This window comes from Ceratotherium simum, chromosome 33 (genome assembly GCF_057802395.1).
Source record: "Ceratotherium simum simum isolate JZ-2026a chromosome 33, ASM5780239v1, whole genome shotgun sequence".
Lineage (NCBI taxonomy): Eukaryota > Metazoa > Chordata > Mammalia > Perissodactyla > Rhinocerotidae > Ceratotherium > Ceratotherium simum.
Window position 1 is genome coordinate 11,829,417 of NC_141932.1, and position 20,058 is coordinate 11,849,474.

A 20,058-nucleotide genomic window follows, 5' to 3' on the forward strand; every position below is an offset into this window, starting at 1 on the left:
GTGGTCCAATATCAAGCCAGGAAACTGACGTGGGTCCAATACCGTGAACTAGACTACAGAATGTGTTCAGTTTTCACCATTTGACTTACATTTTACAAGGATCACTCTGGCTGGCATGTGTGTGTGTGCGTGTGTGTGTGTGTGTGTGTGTGTGTGAACCAGGTGGGGGCAGACATGGAAAGAAAGCAGCCACTGAGGAGACTACTGCAATAGTCCAGGCATGAGGGGACGGAGACCTGGGCTGGTGAGGGCAATGGAGCCGGGGGGAATAAGTGGTCAGATTCAGGATTTCCTTTGAAGGTGCAGCCACCAGGACTTGCTGGTGAATGGAAGGTAGGGTGTGAGGCAAACAGAAGAGTCAGGGACAGATTCAAGATCTGGGGCCCGGGCAACTTTGAGCTGCGAGGAGAGGCATACGCAGGGCGGCCCCCGGCCCCACCTCAAGGCCCCGTACCTTCCACGATGAGATCGGCCTCACACTGGCCGCCGTTGGTCATGACCCGGTAGCGACCCTTATCCTCCAGGGTCACCTCCGAGTAGATGAGAATGTGACGCTTCCCATCTTTCTTGAAGCGGTACCGGGACTTGAAGGAATCCTCCCGCGTCATTTCCACGCCGTCCTTCATCCTGGGCAGAGGGGACGTGAAGGGGGAAGTGAGGGGCCCGCACAGCCCCGGGTCTGGATGTCAGAGAGTGAGTCAGGGGCCCGAGAGACAGTCCTGAGCAGGGGTCAGGGGTCAGAAGGGAGGTCACGGGAGGGAGGAGAGATGAAGGTTGGCAGAGGCATCTGGAGTAGATGGGCCACAGGTGGGGGTCGGGGTGAAAAAGAGGAGAAGCTCACAGGCCACAGAGAGATGCCTCAAGGTGCCAATTGGAGGTCAGGACACAAAAAGAGGTCACGGGGAGAGGTCAGAGCGTGGAGGAAGTCCTGGGGTCACAGAGAGGGATGTCCACCATTGTGGCCCCTGTAAAGGCACTTCCCTGCCTGGGACACTCCTCCCTTCCCATTTCACTTCTACTTCCCCATCATTCAAACCTCAGCTCAATGGTCAGCTACTCCAGGGAGCTTTCCCTGACCTCCCGAGTCCTATTAAAAAGCAATTACAGAATCAGTGACTGCTCTTCTGAAATACTTGTCGAAACAGAACTTCTATATTTACTTGTGTGATGACTTGACTAACGTCTGTCTCCATCTTCTATACACACACACCTCAGCAATTTACCAGAATATGAACTCCACGAGAGCAGGTGCCATGTTGATATATTTTCTCCCCATTTTATCTCCAATACATGGAAGACTGCCACCACACAATAGGTGCTCAATAAATATTTGTTGGATGGGTGAATGAATACAGGGATGGACGAATGGATGGGCAGTTGGGTGGGTGAGTGGGTGGGTGGATGGGTGGGTGGATGGATGGATGGATGCATGGATGCATGGATGGATGGATGCATGGATGCATGGATGGATGGATGCATGGATGGATGCATGGATGGATGCATGGATGGATGCATGGATGGATTAGTAGATGGAAGAATGAATCAATAGGATGGATGGATGGGTGGATGGGTGGACAGATGGATAGACGGATGGACGGATGGATGGATGGATGGATGGATGGATGGATGGATGGATTAGTAGATGGAAGGATGAATCAACAGGATGGACAGATAGATGGATGCATGGATGTATGTATGTATGGATGGATGGATAGATGGATGGATGGATGGATAGACAGAAGGATACATGAGTGGATACACCAAAGGATAGATGATTGGTTAAATGGGTGAATAAATAATTTAATGAATCTGCAATAGCAGGAATGAGGAAAAGGACCCCAAAGAGGATGGGATGGGTAGAGGTCAGAAGTCCTAGAAAGAGGTCATGGGTGAAGGTCAGGACTTATAGAGAAGGGCTAAGGTCTCCTGGTGACTGAGTAAAGGTCCGAAATCTCCAAGAGAGGTCATAAAGATCAGGGCTGAGGCACAGAAGCGGTGGACACCTCTATGGAGATCAGGGATCAAGAGTCACTTACCACATGACCTGGGCACCCTCTTCCGACACCTCCACTGCCATTTCCACCCGGTCGCCCACAAACACCTGCTGGTCCTCGAGGGGTGTGATAATCAGGATCGGAGGTTCTGCGGGGTATGGGGGGACAGGAGGTCAGTAGTTTCAGGACCCCCGTCAGAGCCCCACTCCCCAAATTCAGGCCCAAATCCCCAACTCACCTCTGACAAACAGCTCGGTGAAACACTTCTCATCTTTGACAGCGACCTCATAAGCAGCATCATCCGCCAGCGTGCATTTGTTGATGGTGAGAATTCGCTTCTTACCAACGTTCTCAAACACGTACCTGGTGCAGAAGTCTCAGCTCAGTCCAGGGCACGGAGGAGATCCTAGCCCTGGGGTGGATCAGCCCACCAGTTCTCAGGCTAAGTCCCGCCCTCTCTCACCTAGAGAACTACATTTCCCAGCCTCCTCTGCAGCTGGGTTGGCCACACCACCCAGCTTGGACCAACGGAATGTGAGTGGATGTGATGGACGTAACTGCTAGGTCATCTCCAACTTTGAGTTGCCAGCTCTGGACTTCTCTCCTTCCCCCTTCCTGTCCGCCAGACACAGATGTACCCATGACCCAGCCTCCGCCATGCAGATGAGGACAATACCACAAGACATGGTGTAGCCAAAAATGTGGAAACTGGATCCCCAAAAAATCTCTAAGAGGAGAGCTGGCCCACTAGCCTCAATCAGCTAGAAACACATTTCTCTCCAACTTAACGTATTCTGGGGACTCTTTCTTACAGCATCTTAACCTATGCCTTAACTAACATAACTTTTTTTTTTTTTTTTTTTGGTGAGGAAGATTGGCCCTGAGCTAACATCTGTGCCCGTCTTCCTCTATTTTGTATGTGGGGCGCCACCACATCATGGCTGACGAGTGGTGTAGGTCTGCGCCTGGGATCCGAACCCAGGTCGCCAAAGTGGAGCACACCTACCTTAATGACCATGCCACCAGGCTGGCCCCCTAACCTAACTTTTTATCTCATCCAAAATGTTCATGATGACAAATTTAGAAAACACAGCCAAGGAAAAAATAACAAAAATAGAACCCATCCGTAACTGTCCCACCAAGAGATCCTGCTGCAAACATTTTGGCCTCTGTCTTTCCAATCTTTTTCTTTATACACATACAAATTAATTCTGTGAAGCAGAAATGGGAACTGTGTGCATAACAATAACCTTGAACCGCTTCCCGTGTTAGTATGTATTTTAGAATATCTTTTTTTTGTGTGTGTGAGGAAGATCAGTCCTGAGCTAACATCCATGCTAATCCTCCTCTTTTTTTGCTGAGGAAGACTGGCTCTGAGCTAACATCTATTGTCAATCCTCCTCCTTTCCCCCCCGCCCCCAAAGCCCCAGTAGATAGTTGTATGTCATAGTTGCACATCCTTCTAGCTGCTGTATGTGGGACACGGCCCCAGCATGGCCGGACAAGCGGTGCCTCGGTGTGCGCCCGGGATCCGAACCCAGCAGCGGAGTGCCCGCACCTAACCGCTAAGCCACCGGGCCGGCCCTAGAATATCTTTTATAGTGACTGCACAACATCTTTGTTTAGTATGGAACTGTACATTTTGGTTGTCTTCCATTTTTCGATACAATAGCAAATGCTTCAGTGAAGATCTCTACAGCTAAATATGCATAACCATGATAATTCCCTTACAATAAATACCTAGAATTGCACGTTCTAAAGGCTTTATAATACACTGCCTTTCCGAGATTCAGCAATGTACGTTCCCACCAGCAACATTTGTATACCCACTTCCCTGTCTTCCCCAGCTCTGGGTTTTATCATTCCGTAAAATTTTTGACCATTTGGAGAGCAGGAACACTTGTTTTGATTTGCATTATTATATTATTATTATTATTATTTGCAAGGTTGAGTGTACTTCACAGTGTATTGGCCATTTGGGTTTCTCAACTGAATCCCTATTTTTCATTGCCTTTGTTTTTGTCACTGTCTTTGTCTATTATTCTGAGGTACATGCACTTTTCATATGGGGGAGAGAGGGTCCTCTCTGGGTTACGAGTGGCCAGCCTTATTTCCAGGCCCTCTCTCTGGGACTCGGATCTCCCACCCAGGGACCGCCCCCCCACACGTACTTGCTACTCGGTTTGATCTCCTGGCCGTTCTTGAACCACTTGAGGGGAAGGTCTGGGTCACTGATCTCCACTACCAACTTGATCTTGTTGCCCCTATCCACTTGGTAGGCTGGATCGAGCTTCTTCGTGAAGGCTGGAGATTGAGGGATGCAGGAAAGACAGGGCTGTGAGGTTCTCGCTGCCCTGGTCATTCCTGGAGCTGACAAGTCTCCCTCCCCAGACCATGGGCTCCCCAAGGTGAAGGTCAGGGGGCCTCCTATGAACTTGGAAGTCCCTGAGAACAGGGCGCTATTACTCCTCAGATTGGGACCTCCAAAAGATAGGTCCAGGGTCCAAACATTGGATACCCATGATGCTAAGGGCCTTATGAGCTCCCCTCAGACCAGCGCTGACCTGCACTCTTCTTGACCTCGACCTTGGCCTTCTTGAGCCGCTTCAGCATGCCCCGGAGGTCGGTGATGCCGTACTGGAAGGCTATCCTCTCATACTCACTCTTCTTTGCCCCTTTCAGGAGCTCCCAAACCTCAGGCGGGATGCCCAGGTCATCATCATCTTTCTTCTTCTTCTTCTTCTTCTCCTCCTCAACCACCTCCCTGCAGGTGGGGAGAGCAGGCCGGGCCACCAGGGGGTGAGGAGGTGAGGGTCTCCCTCCGCCTTCTCCACCCACTCGCTGTGTTGCTTTCTCTCTGAGGCTGCTCTCCCTTATTCCCTCCCACCTGGACCATTGCCCCAGCCTCCTCCCTGACCTCCTGGCCTCCATCCAGTCTCTTCCCCTCCAGTCTGTTCCCCATGTGGCCCCAGAGGGATATTTCTGACCCCTGCAGCAGATGCCATACCCTCCCCATTCAAAATTCTCCCATGGCTCCCAGCGCCCTCTGGAGGAAGCCCCAGCAACTCTGCCTGGCAATCACGACCCCACCCACCATCCCATCACCATTCCCACAACCATCCAAACCACGCTACTTGCCTTTTCCCAAACTCTTGGCTCTCTCCTGCCTTCCAGCCTTCTCACAAAATGTTTCCCTGCCCGAGGACCCCTCCCCACCTTCTCTTCCTAATGGACTCCTCTTCATCCTATAAGACCTAGGGCCAAGGTTCCCTCCTCCGTGAGGCACTCTCTGTTGTTCCAGGCAATGAAGTGCCCTCACTCTGGGCTCTCACAAGGCCCCTCTGAGACTCTCTCTCTGACCATGCTAAACAGTCTTGGTCTGTGTCCATGTCAGTTGGATCAGACCCGTCTTCCCAAGGCAATGAGCGACTCAACATCAAGGACCCAGTCAAACTTCTCTCTCTCCCCTGATCTCAGCCCAGGGCCTGGTAGATGGGAGGCCTCAGAAGATGTTTGATGAGTGAGAGAGTGAATGGATCTCTGGAAAGAAGGAAGGAAGGGAAGAGGACAAAGGGAGGATGGATGAATGGGTGAATTTGGGGACAGATGAATATTTGGACTGATGTACAGAGCATTGGGGGAGGAACTGATAAATAGATGGGTAGAGAGTCAATGGATGGCTAGGTTGATGGATGCATGGGCCAATGGGCAGGTGGGTTGGTGAGGGATGGGTGGCACGAAGATAGGTGGATGGGTTGATGGAGGATGGCTGGGTGAGTGGATGGTTTGATGGGTTGGTGGCAAATGGTTGGGTGGGCAGTTGGGTGACTATGTTGATGGGAGATGGCCAGGTAGGCGGCTGGCTGGGTAAAGACAAACAGATGAATCTATTAGTAAAAGGGGTTGTCGGGGATTTGGTTATGGGGACAGATGAGTGAGTAGAAGGATGGATAGGTGGACCAGTAGACAATAAATAACTGAGCGAATGGACAAGTATCATGTTGAACAATATGAAATTGCCAACATCCAATCATTTTTGACCTCCATAACAGCAATTTCATATTGACAAATCTAACAGAGAGCTATCTGGGTGGATGGGTGTGTCACCGGAGAGGTGAACAGTTGATAGAGGAATGCCTGGCTGCGTGGGTGGATGAGTAGATGGGTGGGTGGGAGGTTGGACTCAGTTGGGAGAGAGGTACAGGTGCAGATGGATACACAGGTGGGAAGGTGGATGGCTGAGAGACAGATGGGTGGTGGAAATGTGGATAGATGGGTGCCTCAACACATGCAGAAGTGGATGATGGAATGGGTGGGTGAAGGATGAATGGATGGGTTAACGAGTGGGTGGCTGAGGATAATGGCAGATGGGTAGACAGACAGTGGGAACATGGTGGGTAGATGAATGGATATGTGGGCATATGGATGGGCAAATGCACAGGTAGGTGAATGGACGGATTAGTAGATGGATAAATAGGTAGCTGGTTGGATGGATGGATGAGTGGACAGACTGGTTGATGGGTGGACAAGCGGATGGATGGTTGGTTGGGTGAACAGGTGGATGAATTGGAGCCTGAGTGGACAGGGACGTGGATGTGAGGATGATGGGTTAAAGAGCGGGTGGGTAGGTGAACTGGTGGGCAGATGGTTGGTTGGGTGTGGGTGAATGGGTGGATGGGTGGATGGACAGGTGGCTGGGTGGGCAGGGAATGGGTAGATGGAGGAGGTGAAGGAGTAAGCAGGGAGTCCCAGGACGGCAGTGGGGAAGCAACGGGGGCAGTGGGATCTCACCCACCAGCCTTCTCCTCCCTGAGCCCTCATCTCCCCTCTCTATGCCAGGCAGGGGGGCTCACCTCTTCTTCAACAGGCCGCTGAAATCCAGCTCACCCGCGTCTTTCATCTTCCCTTCGTCCCTGTGGCCATGGAGATGAGGTGTGACCCCCACTGAGGTCCTGACCCTCACACTCACCCTGGGTCCCCACTCCTCGCCTTCCCCAATCCTTCCTTCTCCTGCAGCTCCCCCTCACAAGGGAGACCCTCCCATGATCCTTGGCACCAGGAGACCCCCTTCCTCTCCCCATGCTCCAGGGTCACTTACGAACGCTTGAAGCTTTCTAGGGTCTGCCCAGAGGCATCCTGACGGGGCGCTGGGGAGAGGCAACAGGGGAAGGGAAGGTGAGCTGGAGGCAAGGCTAATCAAAGCCCAAGAACACCCCTCCAGGCCTGCACAACCTCCCCCAGGCCCCTTTCCCTCCACCTCTTGGGCCAGCACACCCTCTCACTTGGGCCTGAACACCTTTTACTTCTAGATTCATTTCCCTGCCCACCGGGCACCACTCTCTCTCAGCAGCCTCTAGCCCCTCACACCTGGGCCAGCACACCCTTCTCCCCAGGCCTGAGCAACCTCATTCCCTGTGCCCTCCATGTTTAACCCCCTCACATCCTGGGCTGCAGACCCCCAGAGCCTGTACACCTTCAGGGATCCATGCCCCCGAATCTGTATAACCTCCCATTAATCCTGTACATCCTCACCCTAAACCCGTACACCCTTACTCTCTAAACCTGGACACCCTTACTTCCCAAACCTTTACTGCTACTTTCTCAAGCCTGTATGCTGTGACCCTGGAATCTACATAATTTGCCTCCTAAGCCTTCGCATGTATACCCCAAAACCCTGAACCCTTTCACCCCCAAACCTACACGTCCTCATGCTCTAAGCCTACAGACTCTCTCCCCAATTTTGAATACCCTGACCCCTGAATCTGTCCTCCCTCCTCCAAAAACCTATGCCAGCCTCACCCCCGCATCTGTACGCTCTCCTACACCTGGCTGGTACATCCGTCCCCCCACCCCAGACCCACCCCCTGGGCCCCCACCCCCACCAACGTACCCTCCACATCGATGTTGAAGCCACAGCTGTCAGAGAGGTCCTTGGCTTTGACCTCGAGGCGGTAATCCCCACGGTCCCCCAGTACCACCTTCCCAATGTGCAGCTCGAGGGTGTATACCTGGGGGCCAGGCCAGCAGTGTGGGTGCACGTGACCGCCCCCCAGCACCACCCACATCCCCAAGAACCCACCCCACAACTCTTTCTTCGAGTCCTCACCCCCGCCCCACAGGAGGGGACAGCTGTCTCTTCCCATGCCTGGACAACCTTGACCCCTGGGGGCCCATATCCCTGACCCCTGACCCCCTGTGCACATACCCAAGTGCACCCTCCCTAACTCAACATTCTCCCCTCCTGCCCAGCACAACCTCTACCAAACAGCCCCACACAACCTCCAGCCCTGGAGCCCCCATTCTCCATCTGTGGGGCTGCAGGCCCACAGTGACACCTCAAACAATAGGCCTTCTGAGAAACCGGGCCTGCACACCCTCCAGCCCTGGCCCGCGTGCCCTCATGTCCCCACAGGGTCCTCACATTGCTGGCAGCGTCGTGGGACTCCTTGCAGGAGAATCGGGCCCCGCTCTTGCTGCCCAGCTCCAGCCACTTCCCCTTGATCCACGTGAAGGTGGGTTTGCCCTGGAGATCCTTCCCGTTCACCTTGGCGACAATCAACACATCCTTCCCTGGGGGGCCAGGGGGGGGGGGTGTGGGATGGGAGGGAGGGGCCGGGCAGAAGCATTACACTCTACAGAGAGGACTGGGAAGTTGGGGGCCCCCAGCCCCTCCTCCCTCAGACCCGGGAGACCATCCCCCAGCCTCTCCTCCCTCAGACCCGGGAGACCATCCCCCAGCCCCTCCTCCCTCAGACCGCCTCACCATTCTCCACTGACACAGAGTCTGGCTTCTTCAGGAAAATGCCAGTGGGCTCCTCAGCAGTGGGAGACTGGTCCTCAGGTGGGGCTTCTGCTCAGGAGACAGGATTAGGGGGTCTGAGGCAGGCTGGGGAGGGGGGCAACAGGCCACTCTGGGGGCGGGGCTTAGAGCTAGTGAGGGACACTGCTCAGAAGCCATAGACCAAGGGGTGAAGTGGCTTCTCCTGACCTGGGAAAGACCACATGTCACCCAGGTGGCTGCATCCAGGCTCCCCCACCCCTTTGGGCCTCAGTTTCCCCATCTGTGAACTGGAGGGTGGTGGACTGGATGGTCTTGAAGGGGACTTTGGGTAGGAGAGGTGTAAAGATGGACCGGGGCGTTCAGAGCTGGGCAGGATTCGGTGATGAATCAGCCACTGGCCGGGGGCTTGAAGGCCAGGCTAAGAGGCTGGGCTCTTTCCTGGGGGCACTGGGGAGCCATGGAGGGCTGTGAGCAGGGAGGGGCCGGTTGGCTCTGGAGCTGTGTGGAGGAAGGACTAAAAGAGAGAGAGCAGGGAGGGTGCAGAGAGGCGAGGGGAGCCTGGGTGATGAGATGCCAAGTTCTGCTGAGGCCACCTGAATGCCATCTCACCTTTGGGGGCCTCTGCAGGAGCCTCCTTAGGGGGGGCTTCCTTCGGAGCTGGTTTGGCCGCATCTTTCTTTTCGGGGGCCTTTTGGGCCGCTGTGAGGTAGGAGATGTTCACAGTTGAGCGTGTGCTCAGTGCCCTCCTCTTCCAGAACCTAGGAGTCTGGGCCCCAGCCCCTCCTCCCTCACACCCAGGAGTCTTGCCCATCCAGACGTAAATTTATCTCTAATCTCCAGAGTCTGCACGATCAGGTTTCCCCTTGCCTCCTTTCCCCAGACAGGCCATGCCCCCTCCACCCAGGCCACCAGGCCTTGACCTTCTGGGTCCTGGGAGTATAATTAGCTCTTCCTCCAGGCTGGAAACTGGACACTTGTGCTGAGCACAGCATCTTTCACCTGCCCTGCCTTCTGGCTCCTGGCCCGCAGGGGCTCCAGCTACACCAAGGGGCTGGACTCCCACCCCACAGCCTGGTTGGCCTGGTGCCAGGGGACTGGACACCCCAGAAGGAGGGGTCCTCCTGGGACTTGTGTCTCCCCTGTTCACTTCCTCATACAGAGAAAGCCCCATCCTCATATAGAGAAATGACCCCCCGGTCCCATTGAAAGAAGGGCCCCCAAACTGTACATAAAGAAAGGCGTTCTGGCCCCTATATGGAGAAGGTCCCTGCATTTTTACACGGGGAAGCCTCAATTCCCATAAAAAGGAGATGCCCTCATCCTTGTACAGAGAACAGCTCTCCTCACCATACAGACATGAACCCCTAATCTCTATACACACGAGGACCCCATTCCCCTACAGAGAAAGGCCCCAATCCTCACTCAGGGAAGTGGCTCTGATCCCTATCCAGCAGACCACATTCCCAAATGTGGAGGACCCTCAGTGCCACGCAAAGACTCCCCAATCTACATGCACAGGACTCCCATCCCCATCAAAAAAAAGGGACTTAAATTCACAGAGAATCTCTATCGGCACCCAGAGATGGGCCCCTCAACTCCCTACAGAGAAAGGAACCCCCTCGCTGCACAGGGAAGCGGCCCCTCATCCCAACACAAGGAAGGGAACCCTCCCCCACACAGAGAAGGCACCCCATCCTCCCAGCCCCACCAAGAGAGGGGCCCCTAGTCCCCATTCAGAAAAGAGGGCCGCATCTCCACGGAAGGAGGGAGCCGGGACCGGAAAGCCACCTGGTTTTGCCTCAGGCATGACGGCGAATCTCCTCTCGCTCCTCTGACCGCAGCCGTGTCCTGCTGGGCCCTCGAGAGGACGGGGGGGGGGCCCCCAGGGGGAGCCCTTTAAGGAGCGCAGAGACTCCCAGGAGGCTCCGGGAGGCATCGGATGCGCCTCCCCACCCTCCCCTGCCGCCCCACATTCCACCCTCCTGTTCTAAAGGGCGAGACATAACAGCTGGACAAGGAGATGGCTGAGGGCCAGGTCCCCAGGGAGGAGGGGGCTGGGGTTCCGACACCTGGGTCTGCGGGGGGAGGGGCTGGGGGCCCGGACTCCTGGGTCTGGGGGCAGAAGGGACCTGGGGCCCAGATTCTCGGGTCCCGGAGAAAGGAGAAGGATGAAGGCCTGGACTCCTGGGTCCTAGGAGGAGGGAGAGGAAGGGGCTGGGGTCTAGAGCCGCTGGGAGCTGGGAGCCAGCACTCTGGCCTGGGGGGAAGGGAAGGAAGACGGGGTCTAGAAAGCCATTCTTAGCATTTGCAAGTCAGGAGTTTTCCGGAAACCAGAGCCGGGAGGGAGGGTCCGGTTTCCCAGCGTAGGCAGGACGGCGGGGGTGGGGAAGAGGTCTCTGTGCCCGCAGGCAGGGCACTGGGGCTCGGGGACTCCGGAGTCCAGCCCCTGGCGTGGGCACGCCCGAAGGCCTGGGGCTCGGCCACCTGGGACCCCGGACTGGCCGCCGCCTCTCCTGGGACCGCGCCCGGCCAGCTCGCCGCGACGGTTCCCGGAGCGGGCGCGGCGGGCACCACACGCGGGGGAGGCGGCGGTGCCCCCCGCGGGGGCGGCTGGGGAGGCCGGGAAGGCCCTGGAGGGCTGCCCGGACGCTGGCGCCCTTCCCGGCAGGGGGACCTGTGGCTTTTGAATGGGGGTGGCGGTGGCTGGACGCCGGGTGGGGGAGGTGAAGGAGGCAGGAGGAGGGGATCAGGAGGAGAGGGTCTTGGGGACATCAGGTGATGGGGGGAGGAGGGCGAGGTGGGTGTGAGAGGGCGGGGAAGCGCGCGGGGTTACGGCAGAGACGGGCTGGGAAGTAACGAACGGTGAAGGAGCCGGTGGGAGGGAAGACAAGTCCCTCCGAGTTTTCTTCCTGCCCATCTCTTCCCTCCGCCTTTTCCAAAACCCCCTATGAGCCGGAAACTTCCCCGCCTCCAGGGGGCGCTAAGCCAACCGGGTGGCAGCCTCCGTGTGACGTCACGGGTTGCCAGGCAGACTGCCACGCCGCTCCTGCGAGCCCGGCGAGGTGGACGAGCCGCAGGTGCCAGGAGGGCGAGCTGCTACCTGGGGCCTCGCGCCCCGTCCCGCCAGCCCGAGGGCTGTATCCAGAGAGAGGGGACAGAGACCCAGACAGAAAAGGAAGCAGGGAGAGGGCAGGGAAGAACTCCAATTGTCAGGAAGAGAGGGAGACAAAAATTGAACCGAATCACCCGTGCCTGTATCTGAAGCCCCTTATGGCGGCCTTCAAGGCTCAGCCTGGGCTGGCTCTAACTGCCTCTTCCATCTCCTCTCTTATCTCCCACCTCGCTGTCCCAGTGTCCCGGAGGGCCAGGAGGCCCTGGCGGACCAGCAGCATTGCAGTCCCTGACAAAGGCTCCTAGGAAGTCTGTCTACCCTGATTTGTTTTATTTTATTTTATTCCACACGTGGGGTGATGATGATAGTTTTTGCAAAAGGTACCTCATTTGCAAGAGAGGCCCTGGGGAGGTCCTCCACAGGCCCCTCCCACTCTGCCCCCTACCCCGGGGGGGAGCGGGGGCTGTCCTTCTCTTGAGAGCAGGTCCCAGGCTGGGCTCTGCTACCAGCCACTGTGTGCCCCCACGGGGACGTCTTCCCTCTCCGGGTCCTCGACGCTGCCTCCTCCTCCTCCTCCTAGCCATCAGTGGGTGGTGGGGTGGATTTCAGAAGATGTGTCAAAGGCTTGCTCGGCAGGGCTGCAAGGGACTTTTGCAATCTTCCTCCTCCTCCTCTCCCCTTTCACAGAAGGGACAAACTGAGGCCCAGAAGCAGCAAGTCTTTCACCCCAGATCCCCCAGCCACCCAGGCTCAAGGACCTGGGACTCTGGGCTCGTAGCCCACAGCCGCTGACGCCCGGGGTGGGGTTCCAGTCAGAGCTCGCACAGTTCATCCAGGCTTCACCTCCAGCTGGGTTCACATCAGGGGTCGAAACGCAAATGGTTGGGGCCCAACGGGCAACTGAGAGAAGCCACTGGGGTGTGACAGCCAGGGGTGGCCGGGACTGGGGCAGATTGGAGAACAGAGGTCCCTTTAGGAGACAGTGCCACCCTGCTCCAGCCTCTCCACACTGCAAAGCTGGCCCACCATTGCTGGATTGTGCAAAGTTTTAAGTGAAGGATTATGCAAAACGGCCCTATTTTGAAATGTCAGCTAATTCGCATCCCCCCTCAAAAAAAAAAAAAAAAAAACCCGCCACAGTGAACTAACCACCACCAGGGACCTGATTTGCCCTGCGGGACGGGGAGGCTGTCACCAGTTTGAGACCTCTGGTTAGAAATGACATGGGAGGGCTGACAAGATCACCCAGAAACCAGTTGATTAGCCAGAATGGTCCCCGGCATGGCCCCACGAGGTTTCCCCAGGAGAGGAACCGTCCCATGAGAACACAGGGCTGCTGGTGGGGTCCCCAAAGGGGCATTTCAGATGGGGATACCAGAGGTGACCCAGACATGACAAGGTTCACTGAGGTCCCCCTAGATTTGACAAGGGTGATTTCAGACATGACAAAATGATCCCAGAGGGGCCCTAGACGTGACTGGAGAATTCCACACACAGAAAAGTTCCAGAAAATTAGGCGATCCCAAAGATGACAAAGGGATTGGGAGGGGACGGATAGGACAAGAGAGTCACAGATGGGCACAGAGATCTGAGACGTGATAAAGAATTCACAGAGGGCCCCAAACATAACTAGGACATCCCAGATCTGACTTGAGGGACCCAGACATGAGAAGGGGATCCCAGAAAGACCCTGGACAGGGCTTAAGGTTGCTGGCAGGCGCCCCTCCCGGCGTGATGATCTGCGGGCTCACTCTCCCCCAGATGATACTGAAGGATCTCAGACACAAATGGGATCTCAGGGAGGTCCCCGGCCTGGTTGGGGGGTCTCAGACATCATAAGGGGATCCCAGAGGCGTTCTTGGGATTCTGGAAGCAATGCCCCGCCTCGCTCCACACAGACACATAGCAGAGTCGTCTGTGGGTCCTGCGACCCGAGACATGAGGATCCTGGGGCTCCTGGACATGACAAGGGAATCCCAGAGAGGCCCCAGACACGATTGGGGGGTCCCAGAGGGACCCTGGGCAGGGCTTAGGGATTAAGGCAGCCCTGCTCCCCCGCAGTGTGGGGATCCGCGGGTCCTCTGACCTAGGGTGTGGGGACGCCGACGTGACACAGGCGTGGAGCCCCTGAGAGGCCCCCTGGGCTCAGGCCCGGCGGGCGGCAGGCAGCAGCGCGCTGTCGAACTGGTAGGTGAGCTTGCGTTTGACCTTGCGGATCTCGCCCGTCTTGGCGTAGTTGCGCAGGGCGCGCGCCAGCTTCTGGTAGGTCATGCGCTTGCGGTTGCCCTTCTGCTGGCCCCAGCGGCGCGCCAGCAGCTCCTTGTGCTTGGAGGAGAACTGGAAGACGCCGGTGCCGGGCTCCACCCACCACACGCACTCGCGCATGTCTCCGCGCGTCAGCAGCCCCAGCAGGAACTGGTAGAGCCGCAGCTTCTTGCGGGCCCCTGCGGCGGGGGTGGCAGGGGGGCGCGTCAGGGGAGGGGCCCTTCGCGCCACGCCCACCCCGCCCTGGCCCCCGCCAAGCCTCAGTCTCCCCATCGAGAGAATTGGAGTGAGGGGGTGGCTGTTAGATAGACCCGCCTGGCTCCGTCTGTGCGCGCCCCCCCCCCATTCAGGCAAGTCGCGCCCCCTCGCTGAAGCCGCGACGCCAGAACCCCCATCCCCCTTCCCTGCTTGATTTTTCAGGATGTGCGTCTGTCCTGTGCTGGGCTGGGTGGCCAGCACACGGTAATACATATTTATTGAGCCCATGGATGAATCTGTGAAATGGGTTGACAGTGCTCCTCCAAAGCTTGTAAGAGAGAGCTGGCTGGTGGTGGAGAGATCTGGAGGGGCTTGCAATCGGCCTGGCTGTTTCTCCAGCTCTGGGTCTCCCGGCCTCTCAGCCCAAGAGGGGCTGGGCTCCTGGGACAGGCCAGGGGGTCAGTCTCCTGGGCTCTCCCGTCTGTCTCCCGGAGCTGGGGTGGGGGCAGGTGAGTTTCACAGCAGGGCATTGGATACAAGAACCCGACCTCTGCCACTTCCCAGTTGTGTGACCTTGGGGTGGTGACTTAACCTCTCTGAGCTGGTGTCTCCTCAGCTATCAATGAGGCTAATGTGTGTGTGTTTGTTTTACTTGCACCAACCTTTGTGATGCGCTTAGGGCCAGGCGCCCGGCTGGGTGCTTTACAATTATGAGCTCATTTAATTTTCCTCGTAACCCCCCAATTTGGGGATGATGATGAAGATGCCCATTTTACAGATGGGAAACCGAGGCCCAGATAGGGAAAGGAAGTAAGCATCCCAGCTTCCCAGGGGTTGCACATAACGGATGTCAGGCACGTGGGCGGAAGCAGGGGTTGAATAGATGGGAGTTGATGTTGTGATAATTTCTGTTGCTATGGCCTCCATAATGATGGTGAGGACCTACTGAGCGCTCACTCTGTGCCAAGCACGTTTACACATATTATCCCACTTAATCTTCCTAACCACCAGTCACACATGCGATTACTGTCATCCACATTGCACAGACAGGAAACCAAGGCACAGAGAGGTAGAGGCACTGGCCCAAGGTCACACAGCCAGTAGGTGGCAGACCTGGGAACTGCCCTCAGCACTGGAGTATATAGTAGGTGCTTGGGAAGCCATGACGCCTTTAGCCCCCTCCCCCCATCTCCAGTTGGAGTCCTCCCCCCCCGCCACTTGCTCCCACATACCTGCCTCAGATGCCCTCCCCTCGGGGCCACCCATGAGGGCCTCATCCGACTCGCTGTCCGAGACCTCCAGGGTGGGATTGTCCAGCAGGAGATCTTCCTCCTCCGACAGCACGGGGCTGGGGTACGGGGCGTACGCCAGGGGGCCCAGGGTCTGCGGAAGGTCACAGTCACCTGCAGCCCGGGCCCCCTTGTCTCCCTCCCTCTGCTCTTGCCCCTTGGCTTCCCCCTCCCTGGCCCGCCTGTGGCCCTCTCCGCTCTGTTTGCATCCTGCACTCTGGCCTCGGTTCAGATCTCCATGGCCTGGCCGGGGGACCCCCGGGCCACCTCCTGGGGTGAAGGCCTGCCCACACAGATAACGGCCGTCCGTGCGGCCCCTTGGCTCACATCTGTGCCTGTGTTGGCTGGTTCGTGCAGTGGAGCAATGATGGTACTTGACCACAGAGGGTGCTCAGAGGGATGAAGGGGTTAATCTGTGCACAGGTTTTAACCAGTGCCTGGCACCTCCTGGTGAATGTCAGTGTCGGTCAAATGATGGGATGGTAATTGTCTCCCTGCCCCTCACCTGGCTGGGGAGCTCCTCCATGGGGTACACTGGGAAGCCGGGCCCCGGGGCCTCCAGGCTGGGGGCCGGGTCGAGGCTTCCCACGGGGCTGTAGGTCGAGGGTCCGTAGCAGAGCTGGACACCCTGGGGTTGGCTGAAGGTGGCCACGGCCGAGTCGTAGGCTTCAAAAGAGGAGGCTGGGACAGCTGGGCCCTCAGTCCAACCCCACAGGGAGTCTGGGGGAAGGGCACTGAGTCAGAAGCCAGGAGGTCTGGCCGCAGCCCCCTCCCTCTCGAAGCCCCCGGCACAGAGGGGCCATTGTGGGTCGTGCAAATCTCTGACCCCAGGATTTGCATGGGCGAGCGGGTGGGTGGGAGAGGAAAGGGAGGAGGCCTGGAGGCCTGAGTTAACTTTGTCCTGCTCTGCTAGCTGACAGCCTCCCCTGGGCCTCAGCTCTCCCATCTGTGAAATGGGCTCAAGGGGCAGGTGGGGAGGGGGCTGGGCCAGGGTCACCCACCAGGAGCCCCCTCTGAATCGGGGTAGCCGGGGTGCTTGCAGCTGTCCAGGTCGTAGAAGACTCCATCTGGGTGCTGATAGGGGTGCGGGAGAAAGAGCGGTCATCCCAGGCTGTGGGGAGCCCTCACCCCTACCCCAGACCAGCAGGGAGACTCCCACAGGGACGGGGAGAGTAGGGGAGAGGCTGGGAGAGGGAGGGAAAGAGAGAGACACAGGAACTGAAACAGAGAGAAAGAGACAGAGACACAGAGAGACAGTGAGAGAGGTATAGAGAGACACAGAGACTAGGCCCCAGAGACAGGGGCAAAGAGATACACAGAGAGGAGACAGACACAACAAAGCAGAAACACACAGAGACACAGACACACAGAAACAGAGACCCAGGGGCTCAGAGAGCGACACAGCAGCCAGCTCCCTCTGAGACTGGTGGCTCATGGGAAGCCAAGCACCTCGCTGGTACACAGTCAGCACTGATCGTGCCTGGGAAGGTGTGTGTGGGGTGGGTGAAGGGTGAGAGAGTGGCAGTGTTTTCACGGAGGCAAAGTCTCAATGCTTCCTTTGTCCACCTCCGTATCGCTCCAGTTCGTCCCAAGAATCATGTGTTGTTTAGCAATTAGAGTCTCGTAAAGTCTAAAGTTAGATATACATCATCCTGATGACCCGCAATCTCATACCTAGGTATTTACCCAAGAGAACATATGTCTGCAGAATAGCCTTGTGCAAGAGTAATCAGAGCAGCTGAGTTCATAGCCCGAGACGGAAACAGCCCAAGTGCCTATGGACAGGAGAATGGACACATTAACTATGGTGTGGTCCTGCGATGGAGTACTAGACAGCAAGGAAAAAGAAGCAAGACCTGATGCTGAGTGAAGGAAACCAGACCCCAAAGGGGACACCCCGCGTGATTGCTTTATATAAAGTTCGAAACATGGTGGAAAATACCAGAGCGGGGTATTGATCGGGAAGGGACGTGAGGGAATCTTCCAGAGTGATGGAAATGTTCTATATCTTGCCCTGGTTAGTGGTTACCCAGATGTGTGCATAATGTAAAACCTCAGTGAGCTGCACGCAAGATTGTCAGTTTCCCGACTGGTAAGTTATACTTCAATTTTTAAAGAGAGAAAAGTTGTCAAGTCAGAGGCCGCGTGGGATGTGCTGAGGAAGGGGACCCGAAGGAGGTTTCTTTTGAGCATATGAGCGAGGTTTTATTTCTCGGACTGGGCTGTGGGTTTACGAGTGGTGGGTATAGTGTTCCATGTCTGAAATCTTACAGACTAGATTTTTGAAACTACAAAGCAAAGATGAGAAGGGAGGAAGGAATAAGTCGATTCGCTGAATGTGGGATGGACGGAGGAAGAGAGACACAATCGAAGACAGAAAGGCCCCCACCCCTCCCGAGGCAAGGAAGTGGACTGAGAGGCCAAGAAAGGGAGAAACGTCCGTGATGGGGATGGGGGTGTGGGGGAAGGTGGGGCGGAGGGGGGCTAGTGGGAGATACCGAGGGAGAGCCAGACACCCCAAGTCACAGGAAGGAGCGGAGGGGGAAACTGAGGCAGGGAGGCCATGGTGGGCCACGTGGGTCCCCCCTACCCCTCTCTGGCCCCCAGGGCCCCGACTCACCGGACAGCTGAAGTGTGGACCTTCGAGCCTGGAGGGGGAGAGACACAGGGGCATGTCAGGGGCGACTTCAGCCACCTGTGTCGAAGTGGTTGGGGGGCGGATGGGGGTGGTGGTGACTGCAGCTGTGACCACCACTGTAGCTGGTCTGCTGTGTGTCCCTGTGTGAGACCAGCCCCACCACACTCCCCCAACCCCACCGCCGGGACAGGAAGTAGGGGGCGGGGGCCAGGCAAATGTCCCCCACCCCGGGGATTTGCATAGACAGTGGCTTGTCGGGGGGCAGGGAAAGTGAGGGGGAGAAAGTCCCCGGAGAGGAGGTGTGGGCGCCAGCGGGCCAGTGGAGGCAGGGAGGGGGCCTCCCTTAGCGAGTCAGTGAAATGGGCCCACCTTGGTCCAGAGGAGAGAGATGGAGAGACATCTGGGCAGAGACGGGAAAACAGAAGAGACTCAGCAGAGGGGGAGAAAGAAGAAAAGAGAAGGGAGAAAGGTGTGGAGAGAGACATTCACGCAGCCCCAGAGACTGAGAGATGGGGTGGAGGAGAGACGGGGAGAGAGGAGAGAGAAGACAGGCGGACAGAGAGAGAGAACTGGAAAGAGACAGAGACAGACACGGAGGTAGAGGGAGCAAAGGCAGAGAACTGAGACCCAGAAACGTAAAAAGATGTGGCGAGCGGCAGAGTGAAAGGCAGACACAGGGAGCGAGCGAGACCCAGCGGGAGACAGAGAGAGACCAAGACAGAGACGGAGGGCCCCGCGGGAGAGACGTCAGCAGGAGGGAGAGAAGCAAGTGTCCCAAGGAAAGATCCTTGGGGTCCAGGGGGCACAGGGATGGGATGGAGAAAGGAATCCAAGGTGAGAGACAGGGAGAGAGAGATCCAGAAGGGGTGAGACAGTGTGGACCGCCTCCTACCCACCTGCCCCCCTGGGGGGGGGCAGAGACCACCACCCCTGGGGGAGGCCGGGGGGGTCGTGTGGGGCTCGGGGCCGTGTGCAGGTTTAGGGGCCCCACTTACTGTGCAGCGTCCAGGGCGAGCATGATGGTGCGGGCTGGGTGTGCTGCTGCTGCGGCAGCCACCCCTATTTATACCTTGGCCCAGCCCCCTGGGGGGGGCAGGGGTGCTGGCTGGCCGGAGCTCAGCCCTCCTCGAAAATCCCCTCAGGGAGGGGGTCAGGGGAGGGGGCTGGATTGCACAACCTCCTGGTCACGTGGCAGGGAGGGCGGGCCCGGGGGCCATCTGGATTTGGGGATCCCCACGGTTGGGGGTGGGGGGCTGACCCCGAGGAGTGGAGATAGGAGAAGAGCTGGATTTGGGGGGACCCTGAAAAAGGAGGGGCCAGGGGGTCCTGTGGTCCGTGAAGGGGGGGGTCAGTAAACAGGCGGGGTCTGGGCACAGGAGCCAGAGGGGAGCGGTGGCTGGAGGCTGGGGGGCACGGGTGCCATCGAGGGCAGACTCGGCACCGATGCTGTCAGGTGAGGTGGGGCTCACCAGGCTCTCATAATGGATGTGGACTGGGGGGGGGTCCCCAAGGAAAACCCAGGCCCGAAGCTGGTGAGGACCCTGAGGTGGAAACATCGTGGGTGTGTGACGCGGGAGGGGGGTCCCCCGGCCGAGCTGGGGAGTGGTAGCCTGGGTGTCAGGGGCTGCCCCAGGCCTGGAGGAAACAGGTCAACACCTGGAGGGCGGGGCGGCCCCCGGGGAGGTGGGCCGCTGGGCAGCGAGCACAAAGGAGCTCGTGCTGAGAGGGTGCACCGGGGCGCAGGGGAGGTCACTGGGGAGACTGAGGCAGGCCTGACGTGC

The 20,058-nt window shown here is 57.4% G+C and overlaps 2 protein-coding genes across 4 annotated transcripts in view; both read right to left on the minus strand.

Moving 5' to 3' along the window:
• MYBPC2 (myosin binding protein C2) overlaps positions 1-10,738 on the minus strand; it is a 25,561-nt gene extending 14,823 nt beyond the window's left edge. For both annotated transcript variants that reach the window (XM_004440435.3, XM_087421310.1), the window contains exons 1-12: positions 10,564-10,738; positions 9,385-9,474; positions 8,758-8,844; positions 8,416-8,564; positions 7,885-8,002; positions 7,093-7,141; positions 6,848-6,907; positions 4,559-4,758; positions 4,166-4,298; positions 2,233-2,357; positions 2,037-2,142; positions 455-627 (exon numbers count right to left, since the gene is read on the minus strand). In XM_004440435.3, coding sequence (XP_004440492.2) covers positions 455-627; positions 2,037-2,142; positions 2,233-2,357; positions 4,166-4,298; positions 4,559-4,758; positions 6,848-6,907; positions 7,093-7,141; positions 7,885-8,002; positions 8,416-8,564; positions 8,758-8,844; positions 9,385-9,474; positions 10,564-10,711 — 1,438 coding nt within the window. In that variant the 5' untranslated portion in view covers positions 10,712-10,738. The remainder of the gene's footprint in view (positions 1-454; positions 628-2,036; positions 2,143-2,232; positions 2,358-4,165; positions 4,299-4,558; positions 4,759-6,847; positions 6,908-7,092; positions 7,142-7,884; positions 8,003-8,415; positions 8,565-8,757; positions 8,845-9,384; positions 9,475-10,563) is intronic.
• A 1,458-nt stretch (positions 10,739-12,196) lies between these two features.
• SPIB (Spi-B transcription factor) lies at positions 12,197-20,000 on the minus strand. 2 transcript variants are annotated; one of them, XM_004440313.3, is made up of 6 exons: positions 19,273-20,000; positions 18,260-18,287; positions 16,641-16,713; positions 16,145-16,359; positions 15,583-15,733; positions 12,197-14,331 (listed from the first exon to the last, which is right to left on the minus strand). In XM_004440313.3, the coding sequence occupies exons 1-6, from the start codon at positions 19,293-19,295 to the stop codon at positions 14,033-14,035; spliced, it is 789 nt and encodes a 262-aa protein (XP_004440370.1). In that variant the 5' UTR covers positions 19,296-20,000; the 3' UTR covers positions 12,197-14,032. The 2 variants fall into 2 exon arrangements, with proteins under 2 accessions (XP_004440370.1, XP_087277441.1); XM_087421315.1 differs by lacking the exon at positions 19,273-20,000 and having other exon boundaries at positions 18,260-18,345.
• Positions 20,001-20,058: the final 58 nt, after the last annotated feature.

Excerpts from the sequence above, each read along its gene's own strand:
- SPIB (XM_087421315.1), bottom strand. The coding sequence starts at position 18,313 with ATGCCCCTGTGTCTCTCCCCCTCCAGGCTCGAAGGTCCACACTTCAGC. Across the intron at positions 16,714-18,259 it reads GTCCACACTTCAGCTGTCCG|CACCCAGATGGAGTCTTCTA; the intron begins GTGAGTCGGGGC and ends CACCCCTATCAG. Across the intron at positions 14,332-15,582 it reads GGGGAGGGCATCTGAGGCAG|GGGCCCGCAAGAAGCTGCGG; the intron begins GTATGTGGGAGC and ends CCCCCGCCGCAG.